The 17,084-nt window shown below is 48.5% G+C and overlaps 1 protein-coding gene across 1 annotated transcript in view; it reads left to right on the top strand.

The window, feature by feature from the left end:
- ITGA9 (integrin subunit alpha 9) overlaps positions 1-17,084 on the top strand; it is a 314,558-nt gene that overhangs the window by 45,401 nt on the left and 252,073 nt on the right. Inside the window, exons 7-11 of the mRNA XM_031469935.2 lie at positions 2,340-2,425; positions 5,098-5,166; positions 10,089-10,226; positions 13,015-13,120; positions 14,282-14,376. Coding sequence (XP_031325795.1) covers positions 2,340-2,425; positions 5,098-5,166; positions 10,089-10,226; positions 13,015-13,120; positions 14,282-14,376 — 494 coding nt within the window. The remainder of the gene's footprint in view (positions 1-2,339; positions 2,426-5,097; positions 5,167-10,088; positions 10,227-13,014; positions 13,121-14,281; positions 14,377-17,084) is intronic.

Genomic DNA, 17,084 nt, shown 5'->3' with positions numbered 1-17,084 from the left:
GATTTAATTAAAAGGCTGACAGTCGAACCTTCATGGAAGCAAACGTTTTCTTTCCTATTGGAGCAATTGCTCAAGTTCAGGCAATTAGCCACAAAACGAGTGCAAGAGAATCCTTGTTTTCCATGGCTTTCCTTTGGATGAGGTCTCTGCGTGCTGGTCACAGAACTGGTTGCAGGTAGAAATAACAAGAGCCAGAGCTGAGCACAACGGATGGCTCCCTAACACTGAGGTTTGATGAAACGCTCAGAAAAATTTCCCTTCTTTTCCCATCCTTTGTAATCCTCTAGGAAGAAGGTAGACACAACCTCAGTTAGCAGCCACCAGACCTGAATGACCCTGGGACAAGACCATGCTTACTGGAGAACAGAACAGAAGGTGCCTTTGCTTGTGTGCAGACCATTTGACGGGGCTCCTTTCTTTAATTCATGCCCTAATGGCTATCCTTCTGGACTGAAAGTGAAGCTAAATTTAGCAAGGCCTCATGATGAGAAAACAGTGTTCTTTCACACTCATTATACTTAAATCTGGGGCATCTCTGACCCCCGTTTTGCATAGAGGTTCACTTGTGTGTTGGCCGGAGGGAGTTGCTCACGTGCCTTTTCCCTCCTGACGACAAGCCTTCTGCCCAGTAGCGCAGCCCGGGATCCCTTGACTCCATCTTGTGGGTGTTTGCTGCTCCCAGCTCTTCAGTCTGTTGCCAGGCCCTGCATATTATTTAATACCTGAAACCAACTTTTGAGGCAGCTGATATCATCACCCACATTTTATAGATGGAGAAACTGAGGGACAAAGAATTCATAGAACTTGCCAGGTCACAGGGTTCTTAAACAGCAGAGTGTTTCTGAGCCCTGAGTTGAGGAGCTGACCTGCCTTCCCTGTGCGTGCTGTAGAGACAGCACTGAACACTGGTGGACCCCTCAACTGGGCTGGGAGCCCCCCGGAGGAGAGGGGTCAGTCTGACATCCCCAGGGCTTGGTCTGGTGCCTGGTGCGTAGGAGGGACTCAGCATGTGCTTATTAGACCAGAGGATGAAGGTAGGGCAGAAGGGAGCCCAGTTTGGATGTGGCTTTAGGCTCGAGGACAGGTCCTCTGCACCTTAGGGCTGTGGCTTCTTCCTGTGTACCAGACAGGGGCCCTCGTGCTGTGGGATTGCAAGGGTCATTTGAAGCTCTGATATCACTCATAATACTCTCAGGGAATGTGAGCCTCTAGTCTGAGAGAAATCGGCCACCTGGTGAGTGAGAGGTGATCACAGTACGGTGTCAGTACAAAATGCAAACAGCTCATGATCCCAGTATTAGGGTTTGAGGGTGAGGGCAAGGTTCAGAGAATATGTGGCAGCCGGTACCAGATTCCTTCTGCCAGCAAGGGTCCCAGAAAGCAGGAGACATTTAGACTAAGCTTGGACAACTTTCACCTTTGATTCTAGATCCCTCTTGTATCCACATTTTTGCTCAGCCATTCATCCACCCAGGTACCCACCATCACCTTTTTTCTGCCTTCTCTTAGGAGTAGGTGTGCTGTAATAGTTTTGGAGACACACAGATTGGTTTTGAATCTTGCTGTGTGATCCTGGGCACGTTGTTTAAACACATTTAGTCCCTGTTTCCATATCTGTAAAATGGAAGCAATAATCGTACCTTCTTCATAGAGTTGAAAGACTGAAAGAGACAGTGACATCTAAAGACGTGTAGACAAATATTCGTAGCAGCTTTATCCATAATAGAGCTGAAACAACTAGAAACAACCCACATGCCCAGCGGCAGGAGAATAAAGACATTACAGTATATTCATACAGTGGAATGTACTCAACTACTAGAAACTGTTACCAGACTCAACAACTTGGGTGAATGTCACAGATGTCATGTTGAGTGAGGTTTAGACCAGAAAAACCTAATATGTGGTGATAGAAATCAGAATAGTGGTGGTGTAGGGGTTAGTGGCTAGGAGAGAGAGAAAGGGACCCTTCTGGGCTTATGGTTCTGTGGTTATATTCACTCTGGGTGGTGATTGCAGATTATGTGCGTGAGCACACATTTGTTGAATTTTGCACTTCAGGTGAGTGTCTTTTACTCTATGAAAATTGTAACTCCAAAGGAAAAAAAAAAAAAGCATTTATTCCAAAACAGGACATTCAGAAAGCACTCTTTCCTGCCCTGATGTCCTTGTGAACATGTCTTTTTGTGAGCTGAGTCATTCCAGCAGGAGAGGACTGACAGCTGCCATTTGTAATTTCTGGTCCAAGAGTAACTGGATCATAATTGTCCAGATGAGGGATGCTTGAGAAACTGTGTCCTCTGATGGGTCTTTTTCTTCTTTCTCAACCCCGCCCTTGGCAGGCTATGCAGTTACCGCCGGCCACTTTGCTCACGCATCCACCACCGACGTGGTGGGAGGCGCCCCCCAGGACGAAGGCGTCGGGAAGGTGAGGAGGAAAGTTTGTGGGACAGCGCGGGGTCAGGCGGTTGAGGGGGGTGCGTACTGCCGCTCTCAGAGAGGTTTGTCAGTTCAGTCTGATGTGATTTTCTGCGGGGCGGCTGGCATGTGAGGGGGGTGATGGAATATTGAGGAATCGCCTGTCTGTCTCCATTCAACCACTTTTGAGAATTTCCCTAGAGAGCTTAATCAGAGTGTGAAAGCGATGACTCCCAGACCTCTCCATTCTCTGCACTTTGTCACCTGAGGATGTTTTTCATGGCTGACTCTGTATGAGAGATGATTAATACTGACCCCTGGCATCATGACGTCCTCCCAAGGAGAGGTGGCCATCACTGTCCAACTTCCAACCCTCCATGCCCCGGACCTTTCCTGAGTTTATCTTCGGGCCTAGATTCTTACATTTATTTCCCCAATTTCTTAGAACCAACACTGGTGCAGCCCAGAGGCTGGCCTGGGAATATATGGGTCTCTTTCCCTAAAGCGTCTGCCCTGAGTGTGGGAGAGACCCCGTGGATGTAGGGTGATGAGGATCCCTTTGGGAGTCACGGCCTCCACGGGGCCTGGAGTGTGGAGCACTGGTTTGTAGGAGCTTTGCCTCCAGGTGAAAGGAAAGCCAGGGGAGTAGGTCCGGATAAGTTGGGAATCTGCATTTTTACACGCTCCACAGATTGATAAGTAAGACTGAACAGAGCAATAATCTTTGGGTCTGAGCCCACAGCGGGTGGACCTGTGATGGAACCTGGCTGTATCTCCGAGGGCTCAGAAGTGGCGTCTGGATTCTGGAGGGGCCCAGATGCCCCAAGACCACTGTTAACTAGAGCCTTCAGCCAGGATGGCAGTCTGATTGGCCGCCGAGGCTCAACTGCTGTGCGTCCTGGAGGGTCCTTTTCCTGGATCCTTCTTGCAGGAGTTGGGAGCCCCGCTACTCCCGTGTCTGGGGCACGTACCTCCCTCCCCGTTAACACCGATGCTGTTTCCCTGGAAAACGAAGCCAGGTCAAAACCCAGGGCACTGAGCACAGGGGCAGCGTGCAGACAGACTCTGACAACTTCAAGCAAGGGATGGGTCTCTCCGAGTCACATGAATTCCTCTATCTGGCGGAGGGAAAGGCACCAAGGGCCGTCCCCCCATTGATAGTATCTTCCAGGGGAGGAGCTGTGCGTGACCGGGTGTGTCTGGGGCGCTGGCAAACATGCTTACCTTCCAGTTCACATTGTGGAAGCCTCAGTGCTGTTGACAGCAGCCTTTTTTTTTTTCCAGAAAACTTGATCTGATTTTACTGTTTTCTATTCTGCTGTCTGTGATAACTGCATAGTCCCTGTCAAGTCTTACAGTGAGAAGGGCATTTATATCTGCTAGAGCCAGATGGAGGGCGTCTTGGATCCAGTTAGCAAAAAAGAGCATGAAGATGCTGCTTGCAGTCGAAGCACCTGAGAGGCGCTGGGGAAACTGGGCGTAGTTGGCCGAGTTGCTGGGTGTTCCACATCCCCAGGCCTGGGAGCTGGTACAGACTTGCTTCCCAAGGACCCCAGGACAGACCTCTGGCCTTCAGGATTTCAATGGTTGTCATTTCTAGTGTCAGAACAGGAAAGCACTCACACTAAGGTTGGGGGTTCCTTACCGCACGGAAGCGGCCTCCACTCTGGTTCTTGGGGACTGGTCCCTCTTCCCGTGGGACACAGCTTGGGGAAAGAACTTCCATAGCCCTGTCATTTGGGAAGTTCTTCACAAACATTCCTCTTTGTGGTGGAGATTCATGCTGTAAATGCCCATGCTAAAGGCAGTGAAAAGTCCCCAGCAGAGGAACTTAATGTTTAAGTTTGGCATTTCCCAAACTAAACTCAGAGTAGCCCAAGCCGACCTCAGGACGCTTATGTTCTGCACAGTCACTTTGGAAAACTGCTTTGTCTCAAATACTCACCTCCATCCCTCTGTCTTACACAGTTGGCCCTCCCTATCTGTGGGTTTCTGCAGCTGCAGATTCAACCAACCACAGATAGAAAATATTTGGGAAAAAAAAATTTTCGGAAGTTCTAAAAGCAAAGCTTGAATTTGTCAGACATAGGCAGCTGTTTAATACATAGCATTTACATTGTATTTACAGCTATTGATACAGCATTTACATTGTATTAGATACTCTAATCTAGAGATGATTTCAAGCATGCAGAAGGATGTGCTAGGTTATACACAAACACTGTATATGCCATTTTACATAAGAGACTTGAGCGTCTATGAATTTTGGTATCCTAGCGGCCCTGGAACCAATCCCCTGAGGATACCAAGGGACGACTGTATTGTGATCCTTGCTAAGGCTCTAACTAATAGGAATGAAGGAGATGTTTCAAGGAAGGAAATACTTTTCCCAGGAGTTGACTTGTTTACTTGTAATTTGGAAGCTCCTTGGGTCTTATTGGTTGTCGCTTCCATAAACAATGTGATTCAGGAGCCACGGAGGTGACTTCTGCCTCAGGATTGAAGGACATTTTCTTTGCTAAGTTGGTGAAATGCGAGCTGTGCTGACTTCTTTGTTCTCAGCCAGCGTAGTATAGACACACCTGTGCATGTCTAAGGACCCCCCCCCCCCCACCAGGAGGATGCTGGTAGATATCTTTGGTCATTAAGCCCATCTTAACTAGATTTTTTTTTCTCATTCCATAGGTTTATATATTTAGAGCTGACCGAAGATCAGGCACCTTAATTAAGATTTTTCAGGCATCAGGTAAAAAGGTGAGATTCTTGGCATTAGTTTCTTTTTTGTTTGTTTGTTTGGGAGATATAATCATGTGGGAGTCAGTTCTTACTTTTTACAAAGTTGGTTTCAAGCCCTGTCTGTGCCCTACGTTTTCATGCCGGCTCTGTGGCACATTGGAGCCTTTATCTTCTCAGCTTTGTGTGTAACCTTGCAGCTCGCTGGGATTCACACTTGTGGTAGAGACATGCAGCAAGATGAGTTTGTCCACGGGCAAGTTTACAGCACAGAGTCCTAAAACCTTGACCACGGTTCAGAGACTCATCAGAATAACTGCGTGCTCTGGTTTTCTCTGCCTTTCTCTACCTTTCTGCCCCCTTGTCCATCTCCATCTGCCTGTCTTTCTCCCAGCTCCAGGCATTGTTGAGTGCAGGCAGCAAACCCCTGATGTATGACCAGTTACTTTCAAAGGAGGCACACAGACAGACGGTTCTCACTCTCCTTATCTCATCAGCTCCAAACTGCCCTCCTCCTACACCCAAGCCCTCTGCCACCATCGCCATGGGAACTGTTGCCGCACAAAGGAAAATCAAACAAAAATCACCCATTTCCTTTTAGAACCTTGAAATGGAAATCGTTGGGGAGGGCTGCTCTGAAATTCTGGGCAGGGTTTATCTGCCCGTGCCATCTTGCTATCCTTGCTAACCCTCTCTCCATTTCCTGATGTTTCCATTACATTGCACCACAGTCTGAAATTAGACCAGGTAGAGATGCCTTGGGTTCATAAGTACCACTGGCTTATCAGGGGTGCACACCTTAGCGTGGCTTAGAACGGCATTATTGTTTGGTGAGACTGGCTGCTCTAAGGGGTCACACGTTTAGGCAGGGAGATGAAGGCTGTAATTTGGAGACTTCCTTCGGTGGAGGCCTTCTTGAGCTCTAGGAAGAAGCACAGGACACCTGGGACTCGGGAGGGAGATTCAAGGAGATGGGAGAATGTCAGAAGGTGATTTGACCCACTATTACCCTAAGAAAAGGGGGAGAAAATGGTTGTTCCTTCCTGGCTAGGCTGTGTGCCTCCAGTTCGGGCTCTGCTGTGGGAGACCTGTCCCCTGCCAGCCTGGCACCATTACTTACTGTTCTGGTGAATCCTGTTCTGAGTTCCAAAAATCCCACTCACAAGTAGACCCTTTTGCTATTTTAACAACCTCACTGTGTGTATACTTAGAATATAGCTGTCATAACCTTTTCCATAAAAAATACATCACCAAGCTTGGTTGTGTCAAAGTTTTCCCCAAGAATAGCTCTGCCCTCCCCTGGGGAACTCTGCTGGCCTGCTGTTTCTTTTAACATTTCCAAAACCCCAAAGCACCAACCCTGGAAAGTGACTGAGCGATTCTGCAAAAAAGAATTTCCTAACACCTCTGAAGTTAAAAAAGAAATAAAACTCCATGCTGTTTGTGAGAAAAAGAGTCCCAAAGAGCAAGTAGGGTATAAATGCTGCTAAGCCTAACATTTTAGCTGTTTCTCCAAAAAAAAATAAAGGGGTTAGTGTCTCTTCTTGCAAATCCTCCCTCCCTCTGCTCCCCTTTCAACATACTTGGGCTTGAAAGGATAAAATTCAAGGATTTTTTTCCCTGCTAGCTTTAGTGAGATGTAATTGCTATGTAATATATTTAAGTGTAAGGTGTACAACGTGATTGTACACTGTGGTACATGGATATACTGTGAAGTGATCAATATTGAACTCACAGTAAGGTGACTTAGCACGTCTATCACCTTACTCAACTGCTATTTCTGTATTACTTTTTTTTTTGTTGTTATTTTGTTATTTTGTTTTTTGGGGGGGTAATTGGGTTTACTAAATTTTTTGATGGAGGTACTGGGGATTGAACCTAGGACCTCGTGCGTGCTGCGCGTGTGCTCTACCACTGGGTTATACCCTCCTCCCTCAACTGCTGTTTTTTTTTAAAAGGACTTTTGAAAGTGAATTGCAGAGCTTAAATACCTGTCACCCTATTTTTAGAATATCTTCATGTTCAGCTGTCTCTATGCCTCTCACTTGCTTCCTGCACTGCCCCTGGCCCCCACTCCCTGCTGCTTGTGCCCAGGACAGGCTCCTTCTCAGAATCCCCCTGGTTTGGGTGATAACTGTCCTGGCCGTCTGTCTGCACCTGGGTAGGGGCAGGTTTGGGGCAGTAGATTTGAGAGTGAGTGATGTGAAGGAAATGTCTGCGAACCCGCTTGTCCAGCCTTCCCAAGGACTTGATGACTTGGGGTTCCAGCACTGACTAGCCTGCACGTCCGCTGGAAGGTTCTTCCTGTGGCACGACGGGGCTCCTGAGGAGGGGACTGAGGGTCCAGGTGTCTCACCTCCCAGCTCCAGAGCTGTCGTTTGTTCTCCTTGGGGCTCTTGTCGCCTTCACCTCAAACCGTCTGGAGTTGTTCCTTCTCTCTGCACTTGCTCCTTCCTGCCCTGTTGTTTCACCGTCTTCCAGCTTCACCCCCATCACCATCTTCCTGATTTTGAAGCAGACCACTACTCCTTTTAGATGTCTCATTCTGCTTTTTGCCATAAGAAATGAGAAATTCTTGTCCCTCTGACTTATCCCTTATTTCACTGCAAAAGGACATGACCCCAGGCTTTCAAAGGATGCCTTTAGCTTTACCCCTGTGTCCAGAGCCGCACACACAGGAGGGTTCTGTCTCAGGAAACTACTGAGGTCCACTTCTGCTTTCGTGTGGCCAGGATCTGGTCAGAGTTCTGTCTCCTGGCCTCACTGTAAGAGAAACAAAACCTGGAACGCTCTGGTCTTTACTGGTTGACATCCTTCACATAGTGCTCGAAGGGGTCGCCAGTACATGTGAAGTTCAATTGCTAGTAGAGACACGTGTCCCTCTTATTTTCAGGCTGGTGGGAGAGCTCTGATCAAGGAACACTCACCCTAGAGCATGTCATTGCCATATTGAAGTTTTATTGCGTTAACTGAGTATGTGAAGTGTTTATATGTCAAAACTTAGATAGGAAACTTCATGTACAGGGATTTCTGATTGAACACCGATGAAGATGCCAAGTTAAATAGTCCACTGGAATGAAACAAATAGTTCCCCTGGGGCTCAGCCAGAGAACAGCCAGCAGCTTTGGTCTTCGGGGCCTCGCCTGGGTCTTACCAGTATATTTTACTAAAGTAAGATAGTGACGTTGGCAAGGCCAGTGAATTGGTGACTGACAGCTGGTTTCTGACCCCCGCCCCCGCCCCCGTCCCCCGTTGTATTCCCCTTGATTCTAAAACTTCCCCATGCCTTCTCCCTTGAGGGGGTGTGGACTGGATTGGAAGTGGCCTTGGCATGTGACTAGGGAGGGACTTCTGAGTCCCGTCCCAGGGTTAACTGCAGGAAATAGACCAGAGTACCCTCTACCTCTCTCAAACTCCTGGGATTTGCTGCCAGCAAACTTTAACAGCAAAAAAAAAAAAAAAAAAAAAAGAAGCTTGTTCATGTCCATAAAACCAGAGCCCTTTTATTTGAAAACATTTATTTTAAAAAGACAGCTTTTTTTAAAAACAGAGTTTGCAAACTGGGCATCTTGGGAAAGGCTACAGCCTACAAAAATTCTCATTTGGCCTGCATGGTATGTTTGTTTATTATTGTTTTTTAATATGAATTAGCTGTCGGCATTTTAAAAATAGGCAATTCAAGTAATTAGAGTTTTGGCTTCTCTTGAACAATGAGAAGGTTGGCTTTTTCTAGGTCAGGCAGAAGTTGAGTGCACCTGGCGGGGAGTGGCTCCTTTGGCTGGGTCTGTGAACTCCAGTTTGCCGCAGGCTCCACCGTACTCTATTGTTTCTTAGACACAGAAGCCAAGCGTCGCTTGCTGCCTGTAAGCCTGCTTGCACTGTTTGCTTTTTTCTTATACCTGTTGTATCACCTGCCTGGATCCCATTGGTCTTTGGGTCTGAGACCCCTGATTTAAGATAACAGGTAATGACTCAGAGAAAGTGGTATCACATGATATCACTTATATGTGGAATCTAAAGAAATGATACGAATGGACTTATTTAAAAAACAGAAAGTCACAGACATAGAAAACAAATTTACGGTAAGCAAAGGGAGGAAAGGGGGAGGGATAAATTAGGGGTTTGGGATTAACAGATACACACCACTATACATAAAATAAATAAGGACTTACTGCTTAGCACAGGGAACTATAGTCAGTATCTTGTAATAACCTATTGGGGAAAGGATCTGGAAAACAATCTGTGCGTATCTATGTCTGAATCACTTTGCTGCACACCTGAAACTAACCCAACACTGTAAATCAACTGTACTTCAATAAAAAATAGTAAAAAAAAAATTAAATAACAGGTACTGGATTAAGCTATGATTAAGCCAATATAAGCTGGCTGTGTTCCCTCATCCATCAAGTAGTTTTATGAGCTGTACCTTTTTTTTGTTACTTCGGCTCAGGCCTTCCTAACCAAGCTGAGCTTTGCACAGGGCTGGGAGAGGCTAATCCGTTTCCCCACGTAACGTTTATTTTCATGCCTGCCTTGGGTCGTGAAATTCCATATTCCTAACTTGCTGGGCCTTGTCAAGGATCTGATATATGAGGCATTTTTATTACTGTTGTAACCTATATTTGCAGCCTCACGTTTGTAAAAACAGGACCTCGCTCTTCGCTCTTCGGGGATCTGTCTTTTTGTTTCTCCCTTGGTGGGGCTCCAAGCTGGTTAGCTTGGGCCTCACGTGGACTGGGGGCCGTGCCTGGCTGCTGGGAGGCCCAGGAGGTCGGGGATCTCACTGCTGCCTGGGCATTCTGGCTTACAGGGCCGTGCAGCCGTCCCAGCCTCGGAGGGGCTTGCAAGCAGGTGTTTGTGAGGCTGGCGGGCTGGAGGAAGGCGAGGGCCTCCTGCGTGAGGGCAGACACTGAACGCTTTGTTGCAACTCGACTTGGTTGCAGATGGGCTCTTACTTCGGCTCCTCCTTATGCGCAGTTGACCTGAATGCGGACGGCCTCTCTGACCTGCTGGTGGGGGCCCCCATGTTTTCTGAGATCAGGGACGAAGGGCAGGTCACCGTCTACATCAACAGAGGAAATGTGAGTACAGAGCGGGCAACATGTGGACGGGGTATGGGGGAGGGATACTGGCCCAGGGAGTGGTGACTGAGCCCCATTTCCCAGAGGAGGTGAAAAGACATGCTTCTTAGCTTTACAAAGCTCATTGTTCCATTAATGGAAAAGTACATGCAATGTTATGACTGCAAACATAACAGGGGTCAAGAAAAATCTCAATGATTAATGTTGAGTCCCAGGAACTGTTTCTCCTGCTTCCCTGTGGATGATTTCAGTGTCATCTGCACAGGGTATCAAGGGGTCCCCATTTAAAAACTGAGTGAGATTCAGAGAGGTTAAGTAACCTGCCACAAATCACACAGGAAAGAAGTGGCAGGGCTGGGATTTGAACGTGGGATTCTTCTCTAGGTTATGCTGTCCCCCTGGGAGTATGTGCACATCTGCCCAGGGAAGCAGAGCAGCCTTCTCAGAGAACGCAGTGGTTGAAGGGAGTCTTGGAAAAGAATAGGAGTTAGGCAGACAGGCAGGCGCGGGTTGGGAGCTGGCAGGGGGATTGAGATGTGAGGCGGCAGGACCAGGACCACTTAGTGCAGCGTGGTGGCACTGGGGGTGGTGGGGTGGGGGCCATGGCTATAATCATCATGTCCCTTATCCTGCAGAATCTTGAAAAGGTTGTAACCGGGTCAGAAAGGTATCTCTGCAGCAGAGCGGACGGTGGGTAGAAGTCGGGGCTGAGGAACAGCAGGGCACCATTGGGGGCAGGAGACCAATGAGAAAGCAGAATCTTTTCAGGATCTAGAAGAAAGATTATTCCCCCAGAGGGAAGTGGTTAAATGTGTAAGTTCTGTTACCACCAGCCTTTTAGCTAACATGAGAAAATGCTTATGCGATGATCAGTGAAAAAGCAGGATAAAAATTATATATACAAACAACCTTTAAAAATACACAAAATGCATAGAGAATGTTAATAACATCTCTCTGGGTGGTGGTGCTTGGGTAGGTTTTTAGTTTTGACTTTATCCAAATAGCAAGAATATAATTCTTTCATAATAAAAATAAAAAATCAGTGAAAGTGTACTTTTTAAAGCAGTGACCAAGATGCCAGTTATCGCAGTTGGGAGGGGGGTGCTGTTCAACTGTAACTAGGTGGGCAGATGTCAGAAAGAAGGCAGTTATTTAGAGAGGAGCCAGGGGAAGTTAGAGCCTTGGGCTTCTTGGATCTTTGTAGACTGTTCAGAAAGGTGGATCCATAACCCGGGAGGGAAGATGCTTCCTGTAGCTACTGCAGTGACTCATAGCAACTACATCCGCATGGACTTCCCAGGGAGGGGGACAGGGAAAGCGAGGGGAGAAATGAGGTGGTTGTTATGGATACGAGAACAGCAGGCATTCAGTGGCCACCATATTTGCAGGAGATGGACACGTTTGCATGGGTGTTAACTTGTTAGGCAGTAAGGTGACCAGCCCAGCAGCCCCATGTGTGTTGAAAGCAGGGCGTGGAATCACGGAGCAGGATAATCCCGCAGCCTTCTCCGGGCACGTTGCACCCACACATCCCACCCCCACCCCTACCCCTGAACGGTGTTCCTTAGTGCAGTGTGGTTGCCGTAAGTACCAGGGTGTTCTTATTTCTGTTGACCCACATCCTATGAGATTGATGATTACAGGGCGGTGGAAAAAACAATGACTTTGGAGCTCCGTGGACTTGCCTTTGAGTCTCGGTGTTGCCACTGACTAGCCTGTGTGATGTGGACAAATAGCTGAAATCCGTAGCTCAGTTTCCTCATCTGTAAAGTAGAGGGAGTCACAAGATCTTCTTCATAGTCTTTGTGTGATTTAAATGAGGAGATGTGTACACAGTGCCTGGTACCTACAAGGAATCAAGGTTTCTCTCCTCTTCTTCACCACATGGGTGGGATAAAATCAGCACATATTTGTGTTGTGGGGTGGGGGTTTCATTGACTTAAGTAATCATCATATCTTTATTGCAAATTGTTTGTGTATAGTGGGGGAAAAGATTTAATCATAATGAGAGCCTTGGGATGGCTTGTGGGTATACAGCAGGTCTGGAGTGCTCCTACGCGGGGGCAGGGTTACACACTCTCCAGCCTCAAAACATCAGATTGTGTTTTAAGGCTCTGATACTCACGTGTCAGTGATTTGAGGGTAGGGTATGTATGGCTGTCACTGCCACTGCCACAGTCACCACGGATCCCTTCCCCCTGCTGGCTGGTGTTTGCTCAGGAAATTCAAGCCGGACGTGACAAAGGGTGCAGTTGTGTGCCCCAATATCACCCCTGTTACCCCATGACCAAACACTCCTGGGTGCTGGGTTTTCTGAACCATGACTCCCTCTGTCGGGATTACTAATACAGGCACCTAGCAAAACAGCTTTATAAACTTGTACCGAAAGTCTCAGGAGAGAAGCAGAAATATGTACTCCCTTTAAAACAACTTTGGGGATATCGTGGGGAGAGGATGCCGTGGGGCAGGTAGGTAGGTTGTTTGGCTGATAGGTTGGGTCATAAGGTGTGGGGACAAGGGTGGGGTTCACTCATTGGCCAGCGGCGGGTCTCCTTTCCACCAACACATGTCTCCAGCAGTTGGAGACCCTCCTGGCACCCAGGTAGAAGGGGCTTCTTTTGCCAGCAGGGGATGGAGGTTTGGGTGCCTGGGACTCTGCCCAGGTGTTTCCTGTCCATGGGTGTGCTGCGGGGGAAGGTGGCACTCCCAGCTCTGTTTTCATTCTTTTTTTGGTTCATTCTGTTTGTTTTTGTTTTGTTTTCCGTCTTCCCTCCATCCTGTTTCCCAGGGAGCCCTCGAGGAGCAGCTGGCCCTGAGCGGGGATGGTGCCTACAACGCGCACTTTGGGGAGAGCATAGCCAGCCTGGGCGACCTTGACGAGGACGGCTTCCCAGGTCAGTGAGCTTGCGCTGCCCGCGGGAGGGCCCGTCGGCATCCCTGTAGACACCGGGCTGAGCCCCGAGCCCCCTGGAGTTCTGCTTCTGTGACATTCCTTCTCCTCAGCTCAGCACTCTTTGCTATGTGTCTGTGGTGCAGTGAATTGTGGGGTGGTCCATGGGGTTTCTTAGGGCAGCCGTGTCTGAACCAGCATCCTCTCGCCACCAAACTATCTTGTTTCTGAGCCTCTGATGCACCCCGGTTCTCTACCGTGTGGTCAGTGAAATAAGTGAGGAGGGAATTCTCTGCCCTGAGGGGGACAGCAGGCCCGGCTGACTTTTGAAGGTGTGGGTGTTGGGAGGAGCGGGGATGTGTACGCCCCATGTCTAGTTCTGTTTGGATAGCAGTACCTTTCACAGCTTCTTGGCTGCTCTCCCTGGTCTGTTCAGTGTCTCCTCCCCTCACTATACATGCAGGGTTCAGACACCAGGACTGGGGGGAGCCGTCTCACTGATGGGGACGACTGGGGTGGAAGATGGGCTGGGGGGCAGCTCTTGCCTCAGGCCAGACATTCAGGCACATTTGAAATCCTCATAGCCCTGGCCAGAGGGGGCATCACTTGGAGAAAGGGGACCTCTGCTTGAGGTCTGGTGGGTGATGCCCTCACCCTTGACCTCACGTCTACAGACACGTGACTTTTGTTATAAGCAAAGGGGAAAATGTGAGGAAGATTTAGGCTTTGCTCCAGGAGTTGCTAGTTCCTGAGAGTAACATTGCTTTTTGTGTGTGACATACATGCCATTTTTTATAATTCCTTTACCAGAGTATGGAGTTGACTTTCCCAGTCTCACAATAATCATTATCTTTGGAATTCCCTTCTCAGACAGGAATTACAGTGGGTGGTTTATATTTGCATTTCTTTTATTGGGTAGGTCAATAATCTGTCCTACAAGGATGAGGTAGAAACATTTTCTGGGACTAAACTCTTCTCAGCTTCTATAATTTTCTTTCTACTTTTTTGGTGGTGGTGGTTACTGTCTAAGAGATCATGTGCCAGGTTTAATGTTTGAACAGTCAACAACCAAGAAATGTGTAGACGTCACGGCAGGAGTTAGAGAACCCACCCATATGTTCCTCCACATGGCTTTTCTAACCCAGAGCTACTTTCCTCCCCCCAGATGTGGCCGTCGGCGCACCCAAGGAGGACGACTTTTCGGGTGCGGTGTACATCTACCACGGGGACGCCAATGGGATAGTCCCTCAGTACTCGATGGTAATTGGTGTGAGAGTGACATGGTCGCTGTCCATGCAGTCATTCCACAAACACGTCGGGAACCTTCACTCTGCGCCACACCCCGGGTGCATACGACACAGGACATTGTTCCTGCCTTCACCTTCCCCCACCTCCAGTGAAAGACACAAACCACTGATTAAATCAAAATGTATTTGTAGTCTCCTGAGTTTGCTGACATCCAGGGAGGCATTCTGCCTACAAAAGATAGTATCCAGATTCTTAGCCAGTGTTAAGAGTGATTTATGTAAGAAGAGGCTCGCTTTTCTGGTTGCTCCTTTTTCAACCGTCTGTGCTAAGCCAAAGGAGTATCTCGTAAACTATAATCTAGAGAGACCGAGGTCCGTGCAGGAGGGGCTTTAAAGCTCTGTCATGGGCCTGTTGTCACCATTGGCATCAAAACGGGAAGCTGATCAGAGCCCTGGCCTTGAGCCCCAGGCTTGGGAAGTGGTGAGTCCTGTTTTTTGCCGTATCAGCTTGGAGTTCAATCTTGCTGATGGTGTCAAGCCCAGCCCCTGGGAAAAAAGGAAGTCGCGCTCTGGGTAGAAGCCCGGTCAGGATGTTGGTGGATGTCTGTGTGCAGACTGGTACAGGCCTGGGTCTTTCTCCCAGTGGGTCAGCGACAGAAGGGGACTGAGCACACAAAAGGTTTCCAATCAGCACATACTGATTTCGTGACCATTTCTGAGGAGCTTACCACTTCCTCCTCATGCTGACCCTTCTCCAACCCAAGAAGCTTGGCTCGTATCTTGATCGCTAAGGAAACAAAACTTTGAACTGGGTCCTGTTCTTATAAAATGTTGTATAAAATGAAATAGTAATACGCCAAAATCTGTCCACGGACTGAAGTCTTTCGGTAAGGAAAGACTACGAGTTGATTTTAAGAGGCAGTTTGTACATGTAAGTTCAGTCAGTGTGTCCTCAGTCGTTCTCCTTGCAGCAGTTGTGCGTCAGCTCGTTAAGGGTGGAGGGCTGCTTGCTTTGTTGCAGGTCGCTCCCTCCTGCTCAGCTCCGGGGCTGTTCCGAGAGGCAGGTGTCAGGGGAGGTGCCGTGCTAGTGGGAGCAGGGCTGCTTCCTGAGAGCCTGCTCTGTCCTCTGACCTCCAGTCCTCATAGCAGCCTTGTGAGATGGATTCCTTTATCATCCACCTTTTGTTTACAAGGTGACTCCAGCCCAGGGAGGTTATTTAACGTGCCCAAGGTCACCAGCTAGGAAGTGGCATCTTGACCATGGAAACTTTGCCAGCCTGACTCCCAAACCTCTTACTGCAGCCACCGCCCTCAACTCCATGTGAGGAGAAGGAACACTCGGGGAGGCTCAGCTGGAAAACTTAGAAATATGAGAGCCTGTTTTGCTGTACTCCGAGGGGCATTCACCCACATGGACCACCTCCTTTTCTATAGAAATGAGTAATGGTGCGACCACACTCCTAGGGATGTGGCAGGAGAATGAGGGCTCTGGGCACGGTGTCGGGGCCGCATCATGTCCCAAGGGCTACTCTCCTCTAGATCAGGGGCTCTGTTCCCGCTGCCACAAGCCGAGAGCCCTCCGGGGAGCCGTCGGGTCACCCCGCACACTTCCTCCCGGAGTCTGGTGCCCGGACCTGGGAGGCTCATCGCAGAGGGAGGCAGCCTGTGAGAGACCCCTGCTTCAGCTCCTCCTGGGGCCCTCTTGTGTTTTGTTCTGTTGCTGGGTGGAATCCCTGCAGAGAACTGAAGTATAAATTTGTGGTCAGCGCGGATTGTCTTGAGTAGGAAGCAGAGATCGGCAGCTGGACTGGTCCTGCCTTTGTCAGCACGCAGCCTGGCTCGTTAGCTCTGACAGAGAGAAGTGGTTTGGGGGCTCTTAAAAAAAAAAAAAAAGAAACAACTGTGATTACACATTTCCAAGCTGCTAATATGTATGTGATAAGGTCTGTGATTTAAAAGGAAGAAAAGTCCTCTAAGGCCGGATTCTCCAGAGCCCAGGTCTGGACAGAGCGGGCATTGTGTGGGTGAACCAGGGAGGAAATGAGAAACAACTCTGGGCAAAGGAATCGCTTTTCTTTGGCCCAGATTGGTATTATTTCTGCTGGAGAAATTGTGAGATCAGGGTCTCAAGTTCTTCCATATTACTCAAACTCATTCCTCTTTCTCGAGTTTACCATGAGAAGTGTTGACTTTAAGATCCTTGTGTGCCTTTCTCAATTTGAGAGCCCTCCGGGCATGTCACGGCGGCCCCTGTGATCTGTCTCCTGCCATAAGGACACCGCATATAAACCCGGTCAAGGCAGAGCTTTTCCAAGGCTCCTGGTTTTCATTTAGAGTTATTAGCACCAAGCAGACTTATCTTCCTGGCTTCATGGCATAATGGCCTGCAGATGTCTGTGGGATAACTTAAACCCGCATCGCCACCCCCAGAAGGACCACCCCTTCACTCTTCCCGGCTTGTCCCAGCACAGTACATCTTAGACATGCAAACCCAGGGCAAGCTGCTGCATCTCGCATTGTTGGGCATCAGAGCTGAGATGGTCCACTTCAAAATGCAGATTTTAAGAAGCACGCAGATCCACGTCCATGTTTGTTTAGACAGAGCTGTGTGGGATGTGTGACTCTGCATGTTGGCAAGAAACATTTCTTCAGCGTTCCCGATGGTGTTCTGATTTGTACCATGATGCCTGCACATTTCCTGTTGGATGGTTTGACTGAAGA

Source organism: Camelus dromedarius, chromosome 17 (genome assembly GCF_036321535.1).
Source record: "Camelus dromedarius isolate mCamDro1 chromosome 17, mCamDro1.pat, whole genome shotgun sequence".
Classification (NCBI taxonomy): domain Eukaryota; kingdom Metazoa; phylum Chordata; class Mammalia; order Artiodactyla; family Camelidae; genus Camelus; species Camelus dromedarius.
This window is presented reverse-complemented; position numbering and strand designations above follow the sequence as displayed.